Source organism: Oreochromis niloticus, linkage group LG6 (genome assembly GCF_001858045.2).
Source record: "Oreochromis niloticus isolate F11D_XX linkage group LG6, O_niloticus_UMD_NMBU, whole genome shotgun sequence".
Taxonomy (NCBI): domain Eukaryota; kingdom Metazoa; phylum Chordata; class Actinopteri; order Cichliformes; family Cichlidae; genus Oreochromis; species Oreochromis niloticus.
In genome coordinates, this window is record NC_031971.2 from 561,254 (window position 1) to 583,392 (window position 22,139).

At 41.0% G+C, this 22,139-nt stretch overlaps 2 protein-coding genes across 7 annotated transcripts in view; both read left to right on the plus strand.

Annotated features, from left to right (window-relative positions):
• Window positions 1-22,139, plus strand: part of LOC100711262 (malate dehydrogenase, cytoplasmic) — an 868,968-nt gene that overhangs the window by 360,507 nt on the left and 486,322 nt on the right. The window lies entirely within an intron of this gene.
• LOC100695949 (atlastin-2) overlaps window positions 3,123-22,139 on the plus strand; it is a 44,756-nt gene continuing 25,739 nt past the window's right edge. For 5 of the 6 annotated variants that reach the window (XR_003220601.1, XR_003220602.1, XM_025908331.1 and 2 more), the window contains exons 1-2: window positions 3,186-3,270; window positions 5,866-5,996. Coding sequence is in view for 4 of the 6 variants with exons in the window: in XM_025908331.1 (XP_025764116.1) it covers window positions 5,873-5,996 (124 nt within the window). In the remaining 2 variants the exon portion in view is untranslated. Of the gene's footprint in view, window positions 3,271-5,865; window positions 5,997-22,139 lie in introns of all 6 variants that reach the window. The other variant, XM_005457621.4, reaches the window with a different exon arrangement.

Sequence of the window (22,139 nt, forward strand, 5' to 3'; positions counted from 1 at the left end):
AAGTCTAAAGTCATAAAATTAATGACTCGAGTCTGACTCGAGTCCAAGTCATGTGACTCGAGTCCACACCTCTGCAAGATACTAACCCCGATTTGCTCTCTGATGCATCCACTGGAGTTTGAATGGGTGTGAATGTTAGTTAGAAAGCACTTAAAAGCATAGAATAAAGTGTTTGTGTGAATGGGAATGTTGTATAAAGCACTTTGAGTGCTCCAGGAGAGTAGAAAAGCACTATAAGCACTATATAAGAGTCAGTCCATTTACCCCTACTGTTCATCAATATAATGTACTGTAATTTCGGGGTAATTATGGTTACCCAGTAACATCCACTGATCTCCAGAGAGAGCAACCGCTGCTGCATACTGTAAAGCCAACACTTTCGTAGTGCTCCCCTTTTTATACAACGTATACACTCTTCTTGTGATGGTGTGTCTTGAGGGAGGCTCATACATGCTGTCATTTGTTACTGTTCTAAGAACATTCCTCACACTGACATCTTCAGCAATGCAGTTTGTAGCTGTCCACTTGACTATGGGGTTTGTTGTTCTTTGTCCTGCTTTTGTTTACCTACACTTCTCCTTCAAGCTGCATCCAATGTAGTCTGCTGAAGCTTGGATGATTTGGGCGCAATTTCAGTTGTATCAGCACTACCTTCTGAAACAGTTTTAAAATGAAAATGTCCATAATCTGTACCTTTCTACGTATTTCTGTCCCCGCCAGTTTGTTCTGTTTTGGTTCATGTGAGCCCCCCCCAAAAAAGAGAGGATGACCGTGACCACCAGTGTTGGGACTAACGCGTTATTAAGTAACGCGTTACAGTAACTACGTTATTATTGTGGTAACGAGCACGGTAACTAGTTATTATGCCAAAACCAGGAACGCGTTACTCGTTACTGGGATTTAGATAGGCTCGTTACTCGTTACTTCGTGTGGTGGATATCGCAGAGCTTCCACAGATTCAATAACATTAGCAAGTGGTGGAAGCCAGCAGGTGGATGAAGGAAAAGGGAGGCAAGAGGAGAGACCTGAAGCGGCCGCCGGTCCGCGTGTCAGGTGAACTGAACTTCAGGTAAGAAGTTATGACCTGCAGTCTATCGGAGTCAGATATAAACCAAGTTTAGGTGGAGTTTATTTTCGGTATGATGACTTTTTCGTACTGCGTGCTAGCTTGCATGACGGAGTTTCTATACAGCTGGGTGGGTGCTATGTTACTGATGTTGAACTTTATTTTGTTCATACGGTTAATTATTAGAGTTGCCAACCGTCCAGTAAAAAACAGAATTGTCTGGTATTCAGAGAAAATATTACGCGTTTCGTACTGAGGTGAAAAGCAACACAGTTTGTCCCGGACTTCAGCTACAATGAAAAAGACACAAAGCTGAAGCTGCACAGCTGCCTCTTCTTCTCTCATTCTCTCCTCTCCTGTTTCTACTTCAATCACGAAACTGATCAATGATCAGCTGATCGGCTTTTCTCTCTTGTTTATTTATCGCCCACTTTGCGCCAGAAAGAGGAAACCAGCGGATGTCGTGTTAAACAACAGCAGCACGTTTAAGCTTGATCAGCTGTTGTTAGAATTTATTTAATATTAATTGCTAGTATCAGCTGATGTTTGCTGGAGCCACAGCTGTAAAGCTGCTGGTCATGATATCGGTTTGGTTATCTGGTGAGAGGGAAACATGCAGATGAGACCAGGAGATGTCCTTACTGAATCATCAGAGCTGAACAGGTGATGTAGAAACAGGTTTACCTTTTAGGTGACATGAATGAGTTGAAGGGAAGTTATGAGCTGTTTCTGAGAGACAAATAACACCAGGATCCTTTTCTAAGTAGCTGACAGCTGGTAACTGTGCAGGGGTGGATCTAGCAAAGTGTTGCCAGGGGGGCAGGTAGGGCATTAACAGGGAAAGGGGGGCACAAGGAAATACCTTTCTTTATTATTCTCATTTAAAATGTCTCGCTTTAAAAAAAAATAATTATCTGAGTCTTACAACAAACAATTGATAGATTGATACATATATACCATCAGAACAGTGTACATCACTGTCACAACAGTGTTTATTTTCATTCAAAGGCTTTATGATTTTTCCTATAATGGTGGGCCGGTCTCTAGTCAAAATGCCCGGGACTATTTTTTTGTCCCAGTCCAGCTCTGTATGCAGCTCATCTGCAGTCTGGTGTTACCTACATCTTCCTATTCAGAAGGCAGAATTTCCAAGTTCTGAGTACAATCAAAAGCACCACGACTGCAGTTTTTGTGTTGGATGTAAAAAGCAGGCTAGAATCATGGCGGCGGTCAACGACGGTCCAGGCGTGGGATTTCTCTCGTGGAAATGTGCACATTATGTTTTCCTTTCTATTGGTAGGTGGCACAGTGCACTTGTGGCAAGTAAGCAAGCTAGAAGACTGGCAATCTTGCTGGGTATCCAGTTACGGAAGCAACACATTAACAAGAGAATTCTGAGTAAAACCAAAGTTACTTTCCCTAGTAACTAGTTACTTTGAAAGTAACGAGTAACTTGAAGTAACTGAGTTACTTTTTTAGAGAAGTAACTAGTAATGTAACTAAGTTACTAATTTAAAGTAACTTACCCAACACTGGTGACCACTGATTATTTTTAGGGGCTTGCTTACATTAAAAAGACAAGATACGAAGCATACAACACTTTAAAAAGAAAATGGCCTCAATGAATGTTGTAGGAGCATAGACTCAGAAACAGGGTTGATAGTAAGCGCAAAACAGAAAAGCACTGCATTACAATTCAAAACCTATAAAAAGTTTGGACATTTTTAATTAAACAGCTAACCAAGAAGAAACAACGCCCGAATGTCATTAAAAGGGTCTTAAAAATTGAAGTTAGCTGTTAAAAAAATCAGGATCTAAACAAGTTAATTTTTGCTATTACGTTTCTAACAATGACATTCAGTGTTGCTTGATCACTTTTGGATCCACTTTTTTGACCACTTAAAGAAACCGAAATTTGAGGTACTGTTGAGCCCACTTCCCTTCTCAAAGAAGGTCTAATTCTTAGCTTTGGAATTTACCTAGAAATATTGCCATAAAACCATGGAAAGTGAAGGCTACCAGAACAGAAGCCAACTTACACGATGAACAGGCTTGTTGTGTATTTTAGGACCTCACGGACATCACTGCCTCCCTGAGCTCGGTGACGTCAGAGCGCTCTGCCGATATTTGCAGGTTAAGAAAGATGGCGGCTGAGAAGACCAGGTTGAAACAGCGGAGTCATAAAAGCAGCATCTTTAAAGAAGGTAATTAATGCTGTAAGACTTGAAAGATTCCAGTAAGAAGAGCTTTTGTGTGGTTTTAACCGCAGTGTGTTTGTGTGCGTTTGATAGATAACAAAGGTTATGAAATGACAATGCAGCGCTCCACTTCGCCAAATATTCGGCTCAGCCGTTGTTTCGCATATTATTGCGAATTTGAGCTTCCCGCTGTGTTCGACCGATAAAATATCACTGAAAAGATAGTATTGTTTTGATAATGACACTGAGCGTGGGCTCTTTGAGCCGGGGACGACTCATTCTCGCTGTGCAGTGTGTTGTTATAATAAAGCCGGTGTGAAGCCACCCAGCTGTCCTCACCTGCAGCTGAATGTGTTTGTTGTTCCTGCTACTGCTTACCCCTTGAGCTTATTGTTCATTCTTGTAGAACATAACGTTATAACAGCCGCTAAACCGATCTGTCAATGTACAGTAAATAGACGCCCGTATTCGTCTATTATCTAGCAACAAGCTAACTTGCTGTGTAATTTTAGCTAGGCTAATGTACGACGCACTGGATAACGGGGCGCTTTAACAGCGGACACCGTTACAACTGTAATATAGCTTTATGCCTTAGGCCTTAGGATACACACACTACAAATTAACCTCGAATTCCAACTAAAGTTAAAATTGTCAGTTGAAATGGCTTTCCTCTCTTATTGAGAAAATTCGTGAAATTAACATGTGTAAATGAAGATCTGAATTAAAAAATTCAACTTTTTAATTCGATAGTATCAACGAAACTTATATTGTTTTCGCAAGAGCTCTGACTGTACACCTTTGGTCTCAAATGTAAGTCAACGATTTAACGGACAGAGGTCAGAAGGAATAAGCAGTGAGGTCAGTTTACCTTAATACTGGAATGCTTTACTATTTAGCTGTGGCGCTTCAAAGAATTACTTGCCAGTAGTTGTTAGCCTGTCACTGAAAAAAGAAAACGCATAAGCAATGCTATCGTGGTTCTCGTGAAAGACACCTAGTATCGGGTTAGAGTAGTTCACAATAATCTGCTTACAAGGTTCTCAAGGATGCCAGGACAGCTATGTTGGTTTCCCTGAGCTGGCTGTTTAGGAAATCTTGGATTTTTAAAGTTTACTAACTCCGTAGTCTGTTTGGGGAGTGTTGGTGGACTGTAATATCAAAAAGCCTTCACTGTTCTTTACCCTGTTCTTAAGTACAGAGTTTCCTATGTGATTGAAGAAGAAGCTGGAACTGTTTGCTGTTAAAGCTGTCATGTGATTTGTATGTATTTGTGCTGGTATATTTATTATCTCAACAGATTCAAGTTCAGACTGAATATTGCAGCAGCACTGATGCTTATAGACCTGTACTGATTAGCCAGATCCTAATGGGAATTCTTAGGGCGTGGTTATTGGTTTTATAATTCTCCGATAAGCCCTGGGCTTCTTCATAGAAGCACTTTAAGACACATTAGAAGAATTCTGACTGAATATAGTTTCTAATGTGTTTTTAATAGCAAAGGACAGACACTGGTGAAATGTCATATACAATATTTGTGGAGAAACCAGGCTTTTCCACACTATGAAAAGTCCACGAATGGATGGCAAGCTTACGTGTATTTCAGAACCATTTTTTAATACAAAACCAGATTTTCAGAAGCGTCAGTAAGCTAAAGGTTATTTAGTGTCAGTGTTGGCTGTGTGAGGAGAGCTTTCCTTTGAGGAAGTTAGGCGTTTTAAACTGAAAATGAAGTGGTACACTAGAAAATATGCATAATTATTATTATTAAAGTATTGAAGAACCAATGCAAGAAAGAAGTTAACTGTTTCTGCAACAGGCTAGGTGAAAGACAGCAGGATCAGAGAAGCCACACACTGTTTTACACAGCAAAAATCTACAGCAAGGCTACAGAGGTTATATTAAAATATGCAGATAAAGTTTTATCTTTGTCTGATATGTTTAAATTGGGCAACTTGCTCAAAGGGTGAATCTAAAGGGGGCATGGCATGTAGACTATTTATTTTCAGGGTTTCATAGCGTTATTTTTTTAGATTTAAATTTAAATAAATAAAACGTTGATAAAACAGTTAATATTTTAAAATGTGAGGATAAAAGCTAAAAGTAAATATAAGTATATGTGGGGCAGTAAAACTCAGAGGTGCTGATCTGGGGCTGTTAGGTTGAACATTGAATTATTGTTATTATTAAGTCTAAATTTAAGAAGCACTAACCACAAAGGTATTTTAAACCATTAATCCCATTCTTCAATATTGAATGAAGTTGCTTAACTGTGTGGCACCTTGCATTGTGCAACATTATAAGTTATACTCCAGACAGACAACAAAAAAGAAAAACACTTCAGTTGAACTTCAAATTAACACTTCAAAACACTTCAATTAAATATGATATGAAAACATGTTGCTACAAAAGATTTTCATGTATTAATAAAATATGACAGATTAACATCTAAAAAAAAAAATAAAACTGTGGTGCATTGTGCATTATGGTGCATTATGAATGATGGATGCTGTTCGAAAATTCATGACAATCACTTCAATAAAAGTTGAAATCTAAAATAACCAAACAATAAATCATTTGCCATGTTCTTCCACTTATCTGAAGTCTGGTGATGGGACAGCAGCAGCCAAGCCTAGACCTCCCTTTTGCCACCTCCTCCATTCAAGGTGTTCCAAGCCAGCCAATAGATGAATTCTCTCCAGCGTGTCCTGTGTGTACACCAGAGCCTGCTTCCAGTAGGATATGCCCTGTCTTAACTATAACATGACAGCCTTACCGGTCTCTTTTTATAAAAATTAGTAAAACATAACTGAAATTTAAGATTATAAATACAATATGAGAGAGATGGATGATAGATATTAATAGATGGATCTCTTTGAAATCTTCATCCAGAAGAGTACAGTATGTTCATGCTTGGATACATTAATAGCTTTGCATTATTCACAGTTCAGATGATCTTCATTCGTCTAATGCTATACCTCAGTGACACCTCTGAGTTTATCAAATATCTGAAACAAAGTGTTTCTATATGTCTTCCTCCCTTTCAGTTAACTTTATTCTGATTTGCTGGCCCTCGTAGGTAGAAGGTTAAAGCATGAACTGTCTTGTTCATATCAGCATAAGCAACATTAGTTAGAAATTCATATTTGGCTGATATAATTCCTCACTGCTTCTATGACAAATTGAATGGGGACCAGGTCACCCAAAGAGTTAAATCTGTCCTGGTTACATGTCTCTATTCAATCTAAGTGGATCTGTAGGTCAGTGAAGCATCACTGCTGCCATACAAGGAGCTTTACTCATCCAAAGGTTAAAACTGACTTTTGTAAATAGTGGTTTTATTTACTATACACTTCAGGTCAGGCCTGCAGGCCCGTAATAGCAATAATTCCTCTTAGAGGACTGTAATCAAGTGGAAAGCTGAGGCTTCTAGAATTAGAGAGGGTTTTTCCCCATCCAGCAGTGTGTCACTTCTGACTGCCAGTTTGATTCCTGTGAGGAGACTCAACCTTCAAGACTACAGCCATGCTATATAGAACATATTCACACTGTAAAGAGTGCTTAGTTTAATCCATTTATTTGAAAATGCCAATAATGGTGTTGCATTTGTTTAGAACTGTCAGCATCTTCCCATAAATAAAAGGCAATGAATTATTTTATTCTCTAAATACTCTAATATTCTAGCCTAATGCTCGAAGTAGTGTAGGGCTGCACGTAAAGATTATTTTGGTAGTCAGTCTGTGGCTAATCTGTCAGTTAATTTTTATTAGTCAACGATTATTTATTCACTCCTTTAATCTTTGCTTCCTGTAGGCATACCTCTTGTTCCAGGCTACAGTGCATATTTGCCTCACCTGCTCAAGTTACCCAGCTGTAAATGCCACCCTCCTGTCTCTTCTCCAGCCAATTAAAATAATGACCCATGAAACATATGAATTTGAAGTCACTCAACCAATGTTTCCTGTAGAAAACATGGACGACCTAACAGCTTGTCCCCTGGTGTCTGGCTCCAGTATAGGTCATAAATCCTGCCTCCTCCATGTTAGCAGATGGGACAGATTTTTCCCAAAGATGCTTTATGCCATTATTAGTAATTCTCATTGTTCAAGGGGTCTCCTTTCTCACAAGTTGGATTCTAGTTAATAACTTAATGCTATCAAATTGGGGTCAATGTCGTCATGACAGCTTTGACTGGCAACTGTTGTTACAAAGAAACTTGCCTATATCTAATCGGGAATGGCAGATAGAGCCAGGACGCTGAGAGGAGGGCCAGCATTTACTTTCCAAAACCATGACTGTTTAAAACTGACAGCATGAGGTGTTCTGCAGTAAACTGGATTAACCGACAGAAGGACCAGAGGCCTAACTGCACTTTTTTGGTAAGTTAAATGTGTGTTTGTAAGCTAATCAGAAATTAACATCCTGAGATAGCTAGCTTAGTTGAGCAGTCATCTGTTGGGGAAAGCCATGTTTGGTAGCTAATCCGTGCATGTGAATGAATATACCTTGACTAAACAAGTCACTCTGAGCTTGAATGTACATTAAAGTCAGTGCTGTACAGTCAGAGCTCTGCTGCTGTACTCAATGGAAAGATGTCCAGACCTGCAGCTGAAGATCAAGCACTACAACTGTTTATAAGAGCAATGGAGAAATACCACTCTGGCTGCTCAGTCACTAACTAACATTACAGTAACTGTACTTTTTATGAGTATTATTCTGTAAGAGCAACAAGTTAGAATCTCCTTCAGTTCTGTTGGAGAGCTGATTATCAAGTTTGTGCAAATGGCAGCATTTTTGTCTCTTTTACATCTGTAATGACAGTTAAACCAAGTTAATTAAAAAAAATGCACTTTAAACCCTCATTAATGATGGATTTAATTCAGTTTTAACAGTAGAGGAATTACCGAAGATCGAAAATGATCTCACAATACAGCCTGTAAAATCAGTCCCAGTTTATGATTTCTGTTTGTTTCTTACATAGCTGATGTTCACAAACTAAAAGAAACAGGATTATAATAGGAAAGCAGGGGTATCTATACAGAGCCTTGTACCTGGGGTCTTGCCTGTTGTGATAGAGGCCCCAGCGTCTATAGATCTTGTGCATAGAGCATGTTCCTGTTCTGCCACGATTAATACCTCTGTGCTATCTTTCAGTCTAGCTATGTCCAGCTACAGGAAGTCAGCCACTTCCTCCATCTGCTGGTGGTACATACCGTGCAGGGACCTGTGCTTCCATGATAGTTCCTCCTCTTGCTCCCATTTCTTAAGGTTTCTGCTGCCTGAGGTATTCACTGAGCACATTGGTGGTGGCCATCTTTCTGGTGTACTTGTGGATATTCGATGTCTCATCCTGGACTGTGGTACTGACACTCACTAGTCCCCGGCCTCCTTCCTTCCGCTTAGGCGTAGTCTCAGGGTGCTAGATTTGGGATGAAACCCTACATTCATGGTAAGGAGCTTCCATGTCTTGATGACAGTGGCTTCTATCTCTGCATTGCTATTGCTGCATTCTGTAGTCTACCAGAGGCCTGGGAGCTTGAGGGTCCTGTGGAGTATCTTTGCCGTTTCTAGGACTGCGCTCTTCTGGACAGAGATATTGGATCTTGTTCCTGGGATCTGCTGGAGCCACTCACCTAATTCCTGACGATTGCTGCATTCCCCTAGTCAGTATCCGTAATGATCTCACTGAGGGGGTTCAGGCCTATGCAGAACAGCAGTGGAGACGGAGCATCTCCTTGGTAGATCCCGCACTTGATGGTGACTTGTGCTAGGGGCTTGAAGTTGGCCTCTAGCATTGTTTGCCACATCTGCATTGGGTTCCTGATGAAGGCTCTTAGGGTCCTGTTGATCTTGTACAGTTCTAGGCATGCCAGGATCCATTTGTGGTGAATCGAGTCATAGGCCTTCTCATAATCAATCCAGGCAGTGCACAGGTTGGTGAGCCTGGTCTTGGAGTCTAGCACAACTGTTCTGTCTGCCAGTAGCTTTGCCAATTCCTTTATGTGCCCCCTCTCACGTGTTAAACCATATGCCTATTCATTTTAGCTACTGTGATGCCTGAAAGGAGCTTCCATGGGGTACTGAGGCAGGGTATTGGCTCGTAGTTGGATGGAACTGGACCCTTCTAAGGATTCTTGGGGAACAGGACTGTCCGGCCTTCAGTTTAGCCATTGTACGTGTCTCTCATCGACTAGCAGCTGCTTCATTTGAAAGAAAGTACTTTATTGATCCCCGTGGGGAAATTCCTCTCTTCATTTAACCCATTCACTCAGTGAAGCAGTGGTCAGCCTTTGGGTGCCCGGGGAGCAGTAGGGACGGTACCTTGCTCAGGGGTACCTCAGGGTAGCTGTTCAGGGGAATCGAACCCCCGACCTTCCGATCATGGGGCCACCACTCTACCTACTGTTAGATTCTCATGGAGTGCAGTCAGTTTCTTCAGCCAGTAAGAGTGAATCATGTTAGGGCCTGGTGCTGTCTAACTCTTCATACTGGAGACCCTTTTTTGGATGTCTGTGATTGTTACTGGACCCTGTTCAGGTAGGGTTTTGACTTTATGACTTTATGTGTCTGCCTAATGTCTGTATGTGTGTGTACATGTTAACCAAGGCTACCTCGGACATGAGCAAGACACATAACGTCGCCTGGATTAACAAGGTCTGCGTCAGGTGTTGAGGAACCAGGACACACAGATGAGAGAGGAACAAGACAAAATAAGTGGGCAAGAGACAAAAATAGTTGGAAGCTGCTACACAAGTAACCCCAGCGGAAAGGGTTACATGAATAGGATGAGGGACCTATGGAATCTTCCATACCCAGCATCCAGATTGATGGGGAAACTAGTAGCTCAGTGTTCCAACATTCGGAAGAAGGAACTGCTCTCACAGCTACAGATTGACGAGGTACCACCCAAATGCTACGGCATTTGGAAGTCAGCCACTTCCTCTATGTGCCGCTGTTACATACCGCGCAGCTGAGAAATAGAAGGCAGGAGAATAAACTAGCTGTTCCCCACAGAACCATCCAAGGTGTACTCTCAGTGGCAGGGGAACAATATGAGAACAGCACCACCAAGGCTGGAGACTGACTAATAATGGAAGAGCATATGAGAGAAGGACGCAACACATAACGGCGATGCTCAGTGGCTTGTAAATCTAAAAGCAGACCACTGCACTATCCCTGAACAGGGTCCAGTAACCATCACAGTGGCAGAAATTTAAGAAAAGGGTCTCCAGTATGAAGAGTTGGACTGCCGCCAGGCCCCAACATGGTTCACACACCCACTAGCTGAAGAAGCCAGTAGGTTGTCATGAGCGTCTAACTGCACAAATGAACCAAAGGATCGGTCCAATCCAACCATTGGCTAATAACGTGCGTCAGTACCACCTGGAGGCTTCTGTCAGGCACCATGGCAGCTAAGATGGTAAATGGCCTGTATTTGTATAGCGTTTTACTAGTCCCTAAGGACCCCAAAGCGCTTTGCACATTCAGTCATCCACCCATTCACACACACATTCACACACTGGTGATGCTAAGCTACATTGTAGCCACAGCCACCCTGGGGCGCACTGACAGAGGCGAGGCTGCCAAACACTGGCACCACCGGGCCCTCTGACCACCACCAGTAGGCAACGGGTAAGTGTCTTGCCCAAGGACACAACAACCGAGACTGTCCAAGCCGGGGCTCGAACCGGCAACCTTCCGATTACAAGGCGAACCCCCAACTCTTCAGCCACAATGGACAGACACATGGGTCAAAACATGAGCGGGGCACAGAAAGGAATTGGTAGGAATACCAGAGGAGCAAAACACCAGCTACTGGTAGACAGTAGCTGGTGTTTTGTTATGTTTTCTACAGGAAACATTGGTTGAGTGACTTCAAATTCATATGTTTCATGGGTCATTATTTTAATTGGCTGGAGAAGAGACAGGAGGGTGGCATTTACAGCTGGGTAACTTGAGTAGGTGAGGCAAAGAACAGTTGTGCTAGACTCCAAGACCAGGCTCACCAACCTGTGCACTGCCTGGATTGATTATAAGAAGGCCTATGACTCGATGCACCACAAAAATGGATCCTGGCATGCCTAGAATTGTACAAGATCAACAGGACCCTAAGAGCCTTCATCAGGAACCCAATGCAGATGTGGCAAACAACGCTAGAGGCCAACTTCAAGCCCCTAGCACAAGTCACCATCAAGTGCGGGATCTACCAAGTAGAGCTGGGCGATATAAGATTTTTTCATATCACGATATGTTGTTTTTTCATTTCTGGCGATAACGATATATATCACAATATAGGCCAAATAACTATATTTGTAAGATTTAAATGTGCCGTTGCTCAAGAGTAAAATGTGAAATAATCTGCAGCTTGTTTTGATTCAATTCAATTCAATTTTATTTATATAGCGCCAAATCACAACAAAAGTCGCCTCAAGGCGCTTTATATTGTACAGTAGATAGCACAATAATAAATACAGAGAAAAACCCAACAATCATATGACCCCCTATGAGCAAGCACTTTGGCGACAGTGGGAAGGAAAAACTCCCTTTTAACAGGAAGAAACCTCCGGCAGAACCAGGCTCAGGGAGGGGCGGCCATCTGCTGCGACCGGTTGGGGTGAAAGAAGGAAAACAGGATGAAAGACATGCTGTGGAAGAGAGACAGAGATTAATAACAGATATGATTCGATGCAGAGAGGTCTATTAGCACATAGTGAGTGAGAAAGGTGACTGGAAGGGAAAAACTCAATGCATCATGGGAATCCCCGGCAGCCTACGTCTATTGCAGCATAACTAAGGGAGGATTCAGGGTCACCTGGTCCAGCCCTAACTATATGCTTTAGCAAAAAGGAAAGTTTTAAGCCTAATCTTGAAAGTAGAGATAGTGTCTGTCTCCTGAATCCAAACTGGAAGTTGGTTCCACAGAAGAGGGGCCTGAAAACTGAAGGCTCTGCCTCCCATTCTACTTTTAAATACTCTAGGAACAACAAGTAGGCCTGCAGTGCAAGAGCGAAGTGCTCTAATAGGGTGATATGGTACTACAAGGTCATTAAGATAAGATGCGGCCTGATTATTTAAGACCTTGTATGTGAGGAGCAGGATTTTGAAATCAATTCTGGATTTAACAGGAAGCCAATGAAGGGAAGCCAAAACAGGAGAAATATGCTCTCTCTTTCTAGTCCCTGTCAGTACTCTTGCTGCAGCATTTTGGATTAGCTGAAGGCTTCTCAGCGAGTTTTTAGGACTTCCTGATAATAGTGAATTACAGTAGTCCAGCCTGGAAGTAATAAATGCATGAACTAGTTTTTCAGCATCACTCTGAGACAGGATATTTCTAATTTTAGAGATGTTGCGCAAATGGAAGAAAGCAGTCTTACATATTTGTTTAATATGTGCATTGAAGGACATGTCCTGGTCAAAAATGACTCCAAGGTTTCTCACAGTGTTACTGGAGGCCAAGGTAATGCCATCCAGAGTAAGAATCTAATCTAAAATATTTATTTCCCATAATAAGTTCAACAGGGTAGATGTACTTAAGGAACATAAGACTTCAGTTTCAGATAAATAAAGGCAAATATTGCAAACTACACAAAAGGCAGCCGCTAAAGCGTTTAAGTTTCAAAATAGAACAAACAAAACAGACTACTAAATTGTCAATTCCACTTGGAAACAAAATTTTAATTCTAAAAATAAATCTTAGTTTGTTTTACAGAAGAACAGACAAAATTGACTAACTTTTGTCAATATCAAATAAACTGAGAACTAAAAGGAAATTCTCAATCTCTCCTTGTTGTATAGCTTAGCTTTTCAAACAGTTTTCTTAACAGTTACTTTAGTCTGACAAAAGCCGAATGACAAATTAGCGCTTTCAGTCAGAGATTGAGCATGCACCGATTTATTGTATTTCCAGACTTGCTTTCGGCACAATTTACAGTGCGCGCTACTCTGTTTTTTGTCAGACTTGAAATAGCCGAAATACCTTCACACTATGGAACTTCTATGGCCCTTCCGTTCGACAAGCTCTCCGGCATTGGAACCATCATCTGTTTTTTCTTCGGTAACCTTCGCTCACGCTCTCGGTTGATTTTTCTCTAGTCGGCAAACTAATTTCCTTCATTACCCGGGCAGACCGGCTGCAAAAACAAATACACATGTGCGCCTTGGCGCTTGTGCTGTACGTAACAAGTCACGTGACGTGACGCTGCGGCTGTGATTGGTTTGGCTCTGCGCTACTTAATTTGGATTGGCTGTTCTGTTTTTTTTGTTTTGTTTTGTTTTTTAAGAGGACAAGAGAGATGAGGCCTATCGCAATAGTTTAATTTTTCTATCGAGAAAAAGTTATTTCGCAATACATATCGTTATCGTTTTATCGCCCAGCTCTACTACCAAGGAGGTAGGGCTGTTCGATATAACGATATATATCGGATGACGATATAAAAACGTCTATCGTTTCATTTTACGCTATCGTTTGTTTCGTGGTGTCGCAAAATAAACTGTTTACGGCAATATTTTTTCATTATTTTGATGGTCACTGTAGTGGCTATATTAATTTACTAAAGTTCTCTCTTTCTCTTATTTTTAATATAACCACACTACAGACGGACAAGCGCTTGTTTTTATGCGTTGTCGTTAGCAACAACGACGGTAAAACCACCTCGTGTCCGCTTGTTTATTTTCCACATAAACCTTTCACAATAAAGCTCAAGATCCTGTTGAGACTTTTCAAAATAAACTGAATCACGTGAAAGATGCAGAGTATTTACGGATGAGAAGCAAAAAAGAGCCGTCAGGTGCTAAAAAATAAACCTTAGACTCAAACGTTAGAACAGGCTTTTCCCCGCAGCACGCTGTGTAATAAATACTCACAAAGAAAGCAGCGGCTGTTACAACCTATGTCTAAAAATGTATCGTTTCATGCATCAGTTAAAACACTCGACTCCAGGTACGCGACGCCCAGCTGGAAACACTTCACGCAAGTCGAGCTGCCCGACATTCACAGAATTTACAGAAAATGTTACATTTTTGTGATTTATATCGTTATCGGACGATAGATGTCTTAATATCGGGATATGAGATTTTGGTCATATCGCACAGCCCTACAAGGAGGTGCTGTCTCCACTTCTGTTCTGCATAGGCCTGAACCCCCTCAGTGAGATCATTACTGATACTGACTAGGGAATGCATATGGCGTTATTTTTGTGCCACTATTCTGAGCGCACGTAAAAGTAATTTGCAGGTGCAAGTGTTGCATTTTGAGGAGAAATTTATTTTGAGCGAAGAAAAGTTAAATTTGAGTGAACCAAAAAATGCGTGCAAAAAATGTATTTCAGTGTTTGCTATTATCCATACACACACACACACACACACACACAATAGTAGCCCCTCTCGCTCAGTTTTTGCATTTGCGCTTGCTTGCAATGTGTTGCTTGTGCTCTCAACATTTCAGCCCGTGCGCGCTCAACTCTTTCTGTACACCGTTATATTTGTGCCACAAAACCAGCCAATCACAGACTTGGATGCGAAAAAATCTGATTGGCTGTTTTGGTCTCCAACCAGCTCGAAATGACGAAATGCAATATCCCAGAATCCATTTCGTCCAAAACTCAAACGAGGCAGTGGCGGAGTTTGAAATATTACTCTTTCTGGATCACAAAATAAACTTTTAAGATATTTTCATGCAAGAATGGTGCTGTGTAAACTTCAAATATCTGCTCGATTTATCAAGACATCACATATTTGCATAAGTGCTCTAACGTTTTTGGAGATGGATGTTACCCACCAGCTGACTGGGTGGTCACTCGGGATAAACATAATATATAAGGCTGAACTGACAAAAAATAGCCGACTACACCACCAGGTATTATAGGAAAAACCATAAAGCCTTTGAACTAAAACAAACGCTGTTGTGACAGTGATGTACACTGTCTTGTTGAGATATTAGAAAGTAATATTAAATAAATTCTAACAACAGCTGATCAAGCTTAAACGTGCTGCTGTTGTTTAGCGCGACATCCGCTGGTTTCCTCTTTCTGGCGCAAAGTGGGCGATAAACAAACAAGAGAGACGGGACTTGTGGGAGAAAAGCCGATCAGCTGATCATTGATCAGTTTCATGATTGAAGTAGCAACAGGAGAGGAAGGGGAGAGAAGAATGGGCAATTGTGCAGCAAAGACACAGAATAACTCCAGCTTTGTGTCTTTTTTCATTCTAGCTGAAGTACGGGACGAATCGCGTTCCTTTGCCCCTCAATACGGATGTATTGTAATTGGTCCAGCCCAGAGTTGATCATGACCAATTGGCTAATCCACCACCTTTCATTGTTTATACCATTACAAAAACAAACAAACATAAAAATGAAAAATCACCATCGGCCCACCAGGCAAATGCCAGGCAGTCCAGCTATGCGGTCAGCTAGTGGGTAACAGGCATCTCCGAAAACGTTACAGCACTTATGCAAATATGTGATGTCTTGATAAATCGAGCACCATTCTCACCTGAAAATATCTTAAAAGTTTATTTTGTGATCCAGAAAGAGTAATATTTCAAACTCCGCCACTCTGTGCTCCTCCGCCACTGCCTCGTTTGAGTTTTGGACGAAATGGATTCTGGGATATTGCATTTTGTCATTTCGAGCTAGTTGGAGACCAAAACAGCCAATCAGATTTTTTTGCATCTAAGTCTGTGATTGGCTGGTTTTGTGGCACAAATATAACTGTGTACAGAAAGAGTTGAGCGCACAAGTAACACATTGCGAGCAAGTGCAAATGCAAAAACTGAGCGAGAGGGGCTGCTATCATGTGTGTGTCTGGATAATAGCAAACACTGAAATACATTTTTTTGCACGCAGCAATGACTTTGGTTCACTCAAATTTAGCTTTTCTTCGCTCAAAATAATTTTCTCCTCAAAATGCAACACTTGCACCTGCAAATTACTTTTATGTGCACTCAAATTTTTTTTACGTGCGCTCATAATAGTGGCACAAAAATAACACCATAAATGCAGCAATCGTCAGGAATTAGGTAAGTGGCTCCAGCAGATCCCTGGAACAACATCTAATATCTCTGTCCAGAAGAGCGCAGTCCTAGAAACGGCAAAGATACTCCGCAGGACCCTCAAGCTCCCAGGCCTCTGGTAGATGACCTGAGCTTGAAGGATAAAGACCGCCCACAGGTTTGAGAGTGGAATGAAAGGGGGATAGAAAGATATGAGAGAGTGAGAGAGATTTTTTTTTTTTTTTTTCAACTGAGTTTGTTTCAAGTATTCCTGTTTTTTTTTTTGTTTTTTTTTTTTTTTAAAAAAAAAAAAAAAAAAAAGCAAAACAGAAACCCCCCACAGAAAACAGGCTGAATTGTTCTTAATTAGGTGTTGTTCACAAAGTTACATGTTCAGTACTCTGTACATCTTATATCGCTAGAGAGAAGTGATGTGAAGCATTAATATGTTGTCCAGTACTCGGGCAGCAGCTCAAACACTGCTAATAATGTGTGTTTGTGTCTTGTTTTCCTGCTGGTGACTACCATTGAATTCTGTCCACTATATTTCAGATTTGAGAGATACACTTCACATTTTACAGGTTGTAATGATTCTTATCTCCTTGTGATTACAGGAGCTGCCCTCAGATCCAGACCTCACCACCACCCAGAAAACAACAACAGAAAAATCATGTTATTTGTTCACTCTTGATGAACACACTGTTCATGACATGTTGGGTTTGTCCATCTTATTGGCCGAGCAGATAGTGGAGGTCTGAAGATTTCCCTCTGAGGGAGCTGCTGGTGAAGATTAGTCCTGTTTGATCCCTGCGATGAACTTCAGTCCTCCTGATGTCACAAAAATAATCTTTCTCAGTGGGTCAATAGAACATCTGGTACGGGACAGGTGTGATTTATTAAAAAAAGAAAAAAAGCATGAAGCTTCTCCTAACCTTTGGACCCAGAGAACCGCCTTGGCCCTGCCTCCAGGGTGAATCTGTTGATTATGTGGACTCTGGATCATGTTATTAAATTAAAAGAACTAATCACACTTCTGTGAAACCTTCTGCTGCTGTTTTTCAATCTAACATTTTATTCAAACAAAGTGCTTTGAGAGTCTGTAATGTATCTACAACTGTTTAAATCTTTATAACACCTAAGTCTTATGTTAAAATCTGAAAGGACTGCATTAAGAGTTAAAAAACAAACAAACTTCAAAACCAAATCTTTTAGATTCTCAGCAGCTGAATAACAGTTGTTGATTATCTCCAAAAGTTGAATCTGTTCATCTGGACGTAGCGTTTTGTGGGAGAAACGTTTCGCCACTCATCCAAGTGACTTCTTCAGTCTCAGCTGACTGCAGGTTTCCCCAAACCTTATAAACAGTACATTTGCATAATGACTGAAACCATCCCACTGAAGGAACAATGGGCTGTGAGGTCAGTTCCTTAATCATAATTATGCAAATTCCCATGACCATTGATCAACAATCACTGACCAAAACCCACTGATCAAAGAACACTGATCAATGGCCAGCTCCAAGCTCCAGCCGATCCAGGAGAGAAGGACAACCGCTGCCCAGGCGAAAACCTGTAGTGATCCCATATGTGTCAGGAGTATCGGAACAGTTGAGACGCATTTTTTCTAAACACCGGGTCTCTGTGGCTTTTAAACCCCAAAATACGCTGCGCCAAAAACTGGTCCACCCCAAGGATCGGGTCCCCCGACACAAACAGAGTAACATAGTGTACGCTGTTAAGTGCCAGGAGGATTGCCAGGATTTATACATCGGGGAAACCAAACAACCTCTAGCGAAGTGGATGGCACAACACAGAAGAGCAACCTCATCAGGCCAGGACTCTGCAGTTTATTTACACCTACAGGCCAGTGGACACTCTTTCAACGATGAGGATGTACACATCCTGGACAGGGAGGAACGCTGGTTTGAGCGCGGAGTCAAGGAGGCCATTTACGTGAAAAGGGAAAGACCATCTCTGAATCGAGGAGGGGGCCTAAGGGTACATCTTTTGCCATCTTACAATGCTGTGATTGCAGCCATTCCCCAACTCTCTGTGAATGGTACTCATGGCCATTGATCAGTGTTCTTTGATCAGTGGGTTTTGGTCAGTGATTGTTGATCAATGGTCATGGGAATTTGCATAATTATGATTAAGGAACTGACCTCACAGCCCATTGTTCCTTCAGTGGGATGGTTTCAGTCATTATGCAAATGTACTGTTTATAAGGTTTGGGGAAACCTGCAGTCAGCTGAGACTGAAGAAGTCACTTGGATGAGTGGCGAAACGTTTCTCCCACAAAACGCTATGTCCAGATGAACAGATTCAACTTTTGGAGATTTACTTTCCTGGATGATTGAGAATGCATCAAGAAGTTGTTGATTATTTTAAAATGAACCCAGAATTGAATTTACACAAGGTCCTGAATAATCATGTCCCATCCTATCTTAATGGCATTATAGTACCATATCACCCCATTAGAGCACTTTGCTCTCAGACTGCTTACTTGTGGTTCCTGCTGTATTTAAAAGTAGAATGGGAGGCAGAGCCTTCAGTTTTCAGGCCCCTCTTCTGTGGAACCAGCTTCCAGTTTGGATTTGGGAGACAGACACTATCTCTACTTTTAAGATTAGACTCAAAAAAAATTTTTTTCCTTTTTTTTTTTTTTTTTTTTAAATAAATGTATTGTTAGGACTGGATCAATCAGGTGATCCTGGATATTTCCTTAGTTGCACTGCAATAGGTCTAGGCTGCTGGGAGATTCCCATGAGCAAATGCAGTCAAAACTGTAGAAGAAACTGAGTGTTTCTTCTTCAGTTGCCCCTCTCATTTTGTTTATACAACTCTCTACATTTCGTTATTATTTATTATAAATCTCTAGTTCTCTTCAACAGCATGTCCTTTTCCTGTCTTCTTCCCCTTATTCCAAACTGGTCAGGGCAGATGGCTGCCCCCTGTGAGCCTGGTTCTGCTGGAGGTGTCTTCCTGTTAAAAGGGAGTTTTTTCCTTTCCACTGTTGTCAAAGCAGTTGCTTATAAGGGGTTGATGAGCAAGCTTTTTAGGGTTTTCTCTGTTCTATTATCTGTAGGGTTGTGGGATCTTTACCTTACAATATAAAGCACCATGAGGCAACTGCTGTTTTGATTTGGAACTATCAAAACAGCAGCAGGGCGATCGTGGCTCAAGAGTTGGGAGTTCGCCTTGTAATCAGAAGGTTGCCGGTTCGAGCCCCGGCTCGGACAGTCTCGGTCGTTGTGTCCTTGGGCAAGACGCTTCACCTACCCTACTGCCTACTGGTGTTGGCCAGAAGGGCCGATGGTGCGATATGGCAGCCTCGCTTCTGTCAGCCTGCCCCAGGGCAGCTGTGGCTACAACTGTAGCTTGCCTCCACCAGTGTGTGAATGAATGGGTGGATGACTGGATGGATTTACCATATATAAATAAAACTGAATTGAAATTGGAAAAATGTCTGTGTTTTGGTGGTATTTGATCAATTTGTAATGGGATTGACAATTTGTAATGACAATAAGAACATTGTATGTAAAATTTTTCTTGGAATGCTTCCAATTGTAAAAAATTACCATTGTTATGGTCATGTCATGGTGATTAATAAAAATACCATTTTCATCAAACTATTTCTATATCAAGTGTTTTTCTATTTCTGGTAACGGTTATCTTGTTCCATTGAGTAGAACCATGTAGAGTAAAGTTATGGGTAAACATCATCTTCCACTAATAAAATATTTCTTTGTGGATTTTGGCTAGGTTTACAGATAACTTTGTATCATCAAAGTCACATATTATTGGAAAATCCAGACTCCCCATTTAATAAAAATGTCACAGTAATTTAACTTCCTCAAATGTACCCATTCAGAGTTGACGTCACAGCTCCAGGGCGCTGATCTTTTAAGTACTTGTGCATTGCAGCACGACTGTGATATTCTCACACACTTTTCAAAGTCTCCCTTTCATCTTTCTTCCATCTTCTCCACCCTCCTGTTATGCTGTGTTTTAATGGTCGCGCTACATTTTTCTTTGTTAGTACTGTGTAGTCTTGGCAGATAGTCAAGGTGATACTCTCCCATGTATTTCTGTAGTATATTGTAGTTCTTAAACCATGTAAGTGTTTCTGTAATATGACACATCAACAATAAAATTAGATGTAGAGCAATTTTTCTAGTCATTGTTATCAATGACAATGTGTAGCTGTGTCAGATCAACAGTTAGCTGTAGAAAGGATGTTACTGATTAGGATTGTGTGATTTGCTTCATAATCTTTGTACTATTACCTTGTGACAATTTCTTGTAAAGTTGGTGTGAACCATTAAGGTAGCCCTGTGCACTGTAACTGTAGTTTTGCAGGCCACTTCACTAATACTGGTAACACACAGATCAGGGAGTTTCTGACTTCCAGCATAATAGAAAATGAAGTAGACTATGAAGAGCTTACTATATTAAGTTATAACATGTGCATCTTTATTACTCCTACTCTTCATGCTTATGGTTCTATTAAATAAAAACTGAATTAAAGGAGGTATTAATTGGCTCACCTATTTTTTACTCCTCTGTTCTTTGTGCCCTCTACACACTCTTTATTTGCAAACTGGTGAAATAAATCTGTAAAGATGTAGTGGCATTTGAGTCTGTCTGATTACCAGGGGCGATTCTAGGATCAGAGCTTTGGGGGTGCTGAGCACCCAGAGAGCTGCCCAGCCAGGCAAGATAAACTTTACTCATCACGATGAGACTTCTTCATTGTCTCTGTCAGTCCCTGCATCCTTAAATGTCTCCAGTTGTCCCAAGTTCTCTCTGACTGTCTCCTTGGTGCATTTAAACCCCTGTTCCTCCCTGTCCTCGTCCTCTGTTGTCTTCATCTCTGTTATCAGTCATCATAATTTTACCATCTCTGCTCGTCTGCAAATTTCTTTATTAAATCATAAGATTCTTAAATTCATCAAGTCTCTCTGTGCCTGGGTCCTCATCACAAAACATGACATCACTGTTTTGTACATTTTAACACAATTGAATCCCCACATCTGTGAAAGAAAAGCAAAACACTTTTTTTAAGTCTGTAACAAAACCATCAAATCTGATAAAGGTTATTTAAATGCTGCTGAAGACTGCTACTGCAAACGAAGAATGGATTGGAATTTAAAAAAAAATACATATCCTAACCTTGATTACTGTGGGAGAATAATGAATGATGCACATAGTGAGTAAAAAGTAAACTGAGTGCATTTTTTGGACAGAGATTCACTTTTAAAATGTATGTATAATACAATACAGATACATAAAAAATACACTCCAAAAATAGAAGAGTCCTTGAAATGTACAAAATACTATTTAAAAAAATTGAAAAATGGAGACACCTTGGCCTATGGTACAATGTATACAATGTATGAAAGGATCTTTACTGCAGATACTACTATGGCTCTGCAGATTTTTTTCTTTTCTTTTAACCTATGTTGCCTCACCTTGAGGTTGGCAAATCTGTCTATCACATTTTGGTGGTCAAGTCTCTCAAGCATCTCTTTCTCAACTGACATCACAGCCAGGTGCTGGAGTCTGCTTTGACCCATGGTCCTTCTCAGCCAGGTATGGAGCTGACGCAAGACACTAAAAGACCTCTCACAGCTACAGCTGCTAACTGGGTTTGTTAGGGCAACCCGAATAACAGTTTTCAGTGTGGGGAAGATCTGATTATCCAGAAGATTGTACAATGTTAACATATCTGGAATGGCACCAGCCTCACTCTTGAGCTTCAAAAAGGTTTTGGCAACCGTGACTTCCTCTGACTGAAGTTCAATATGGTAATGCAGTGCCAGGGCTGACAACCCAGTTTGTTTTGCAGATTCTGTATAGCAGCTTTAATATAGGGAGAACACAACTTTC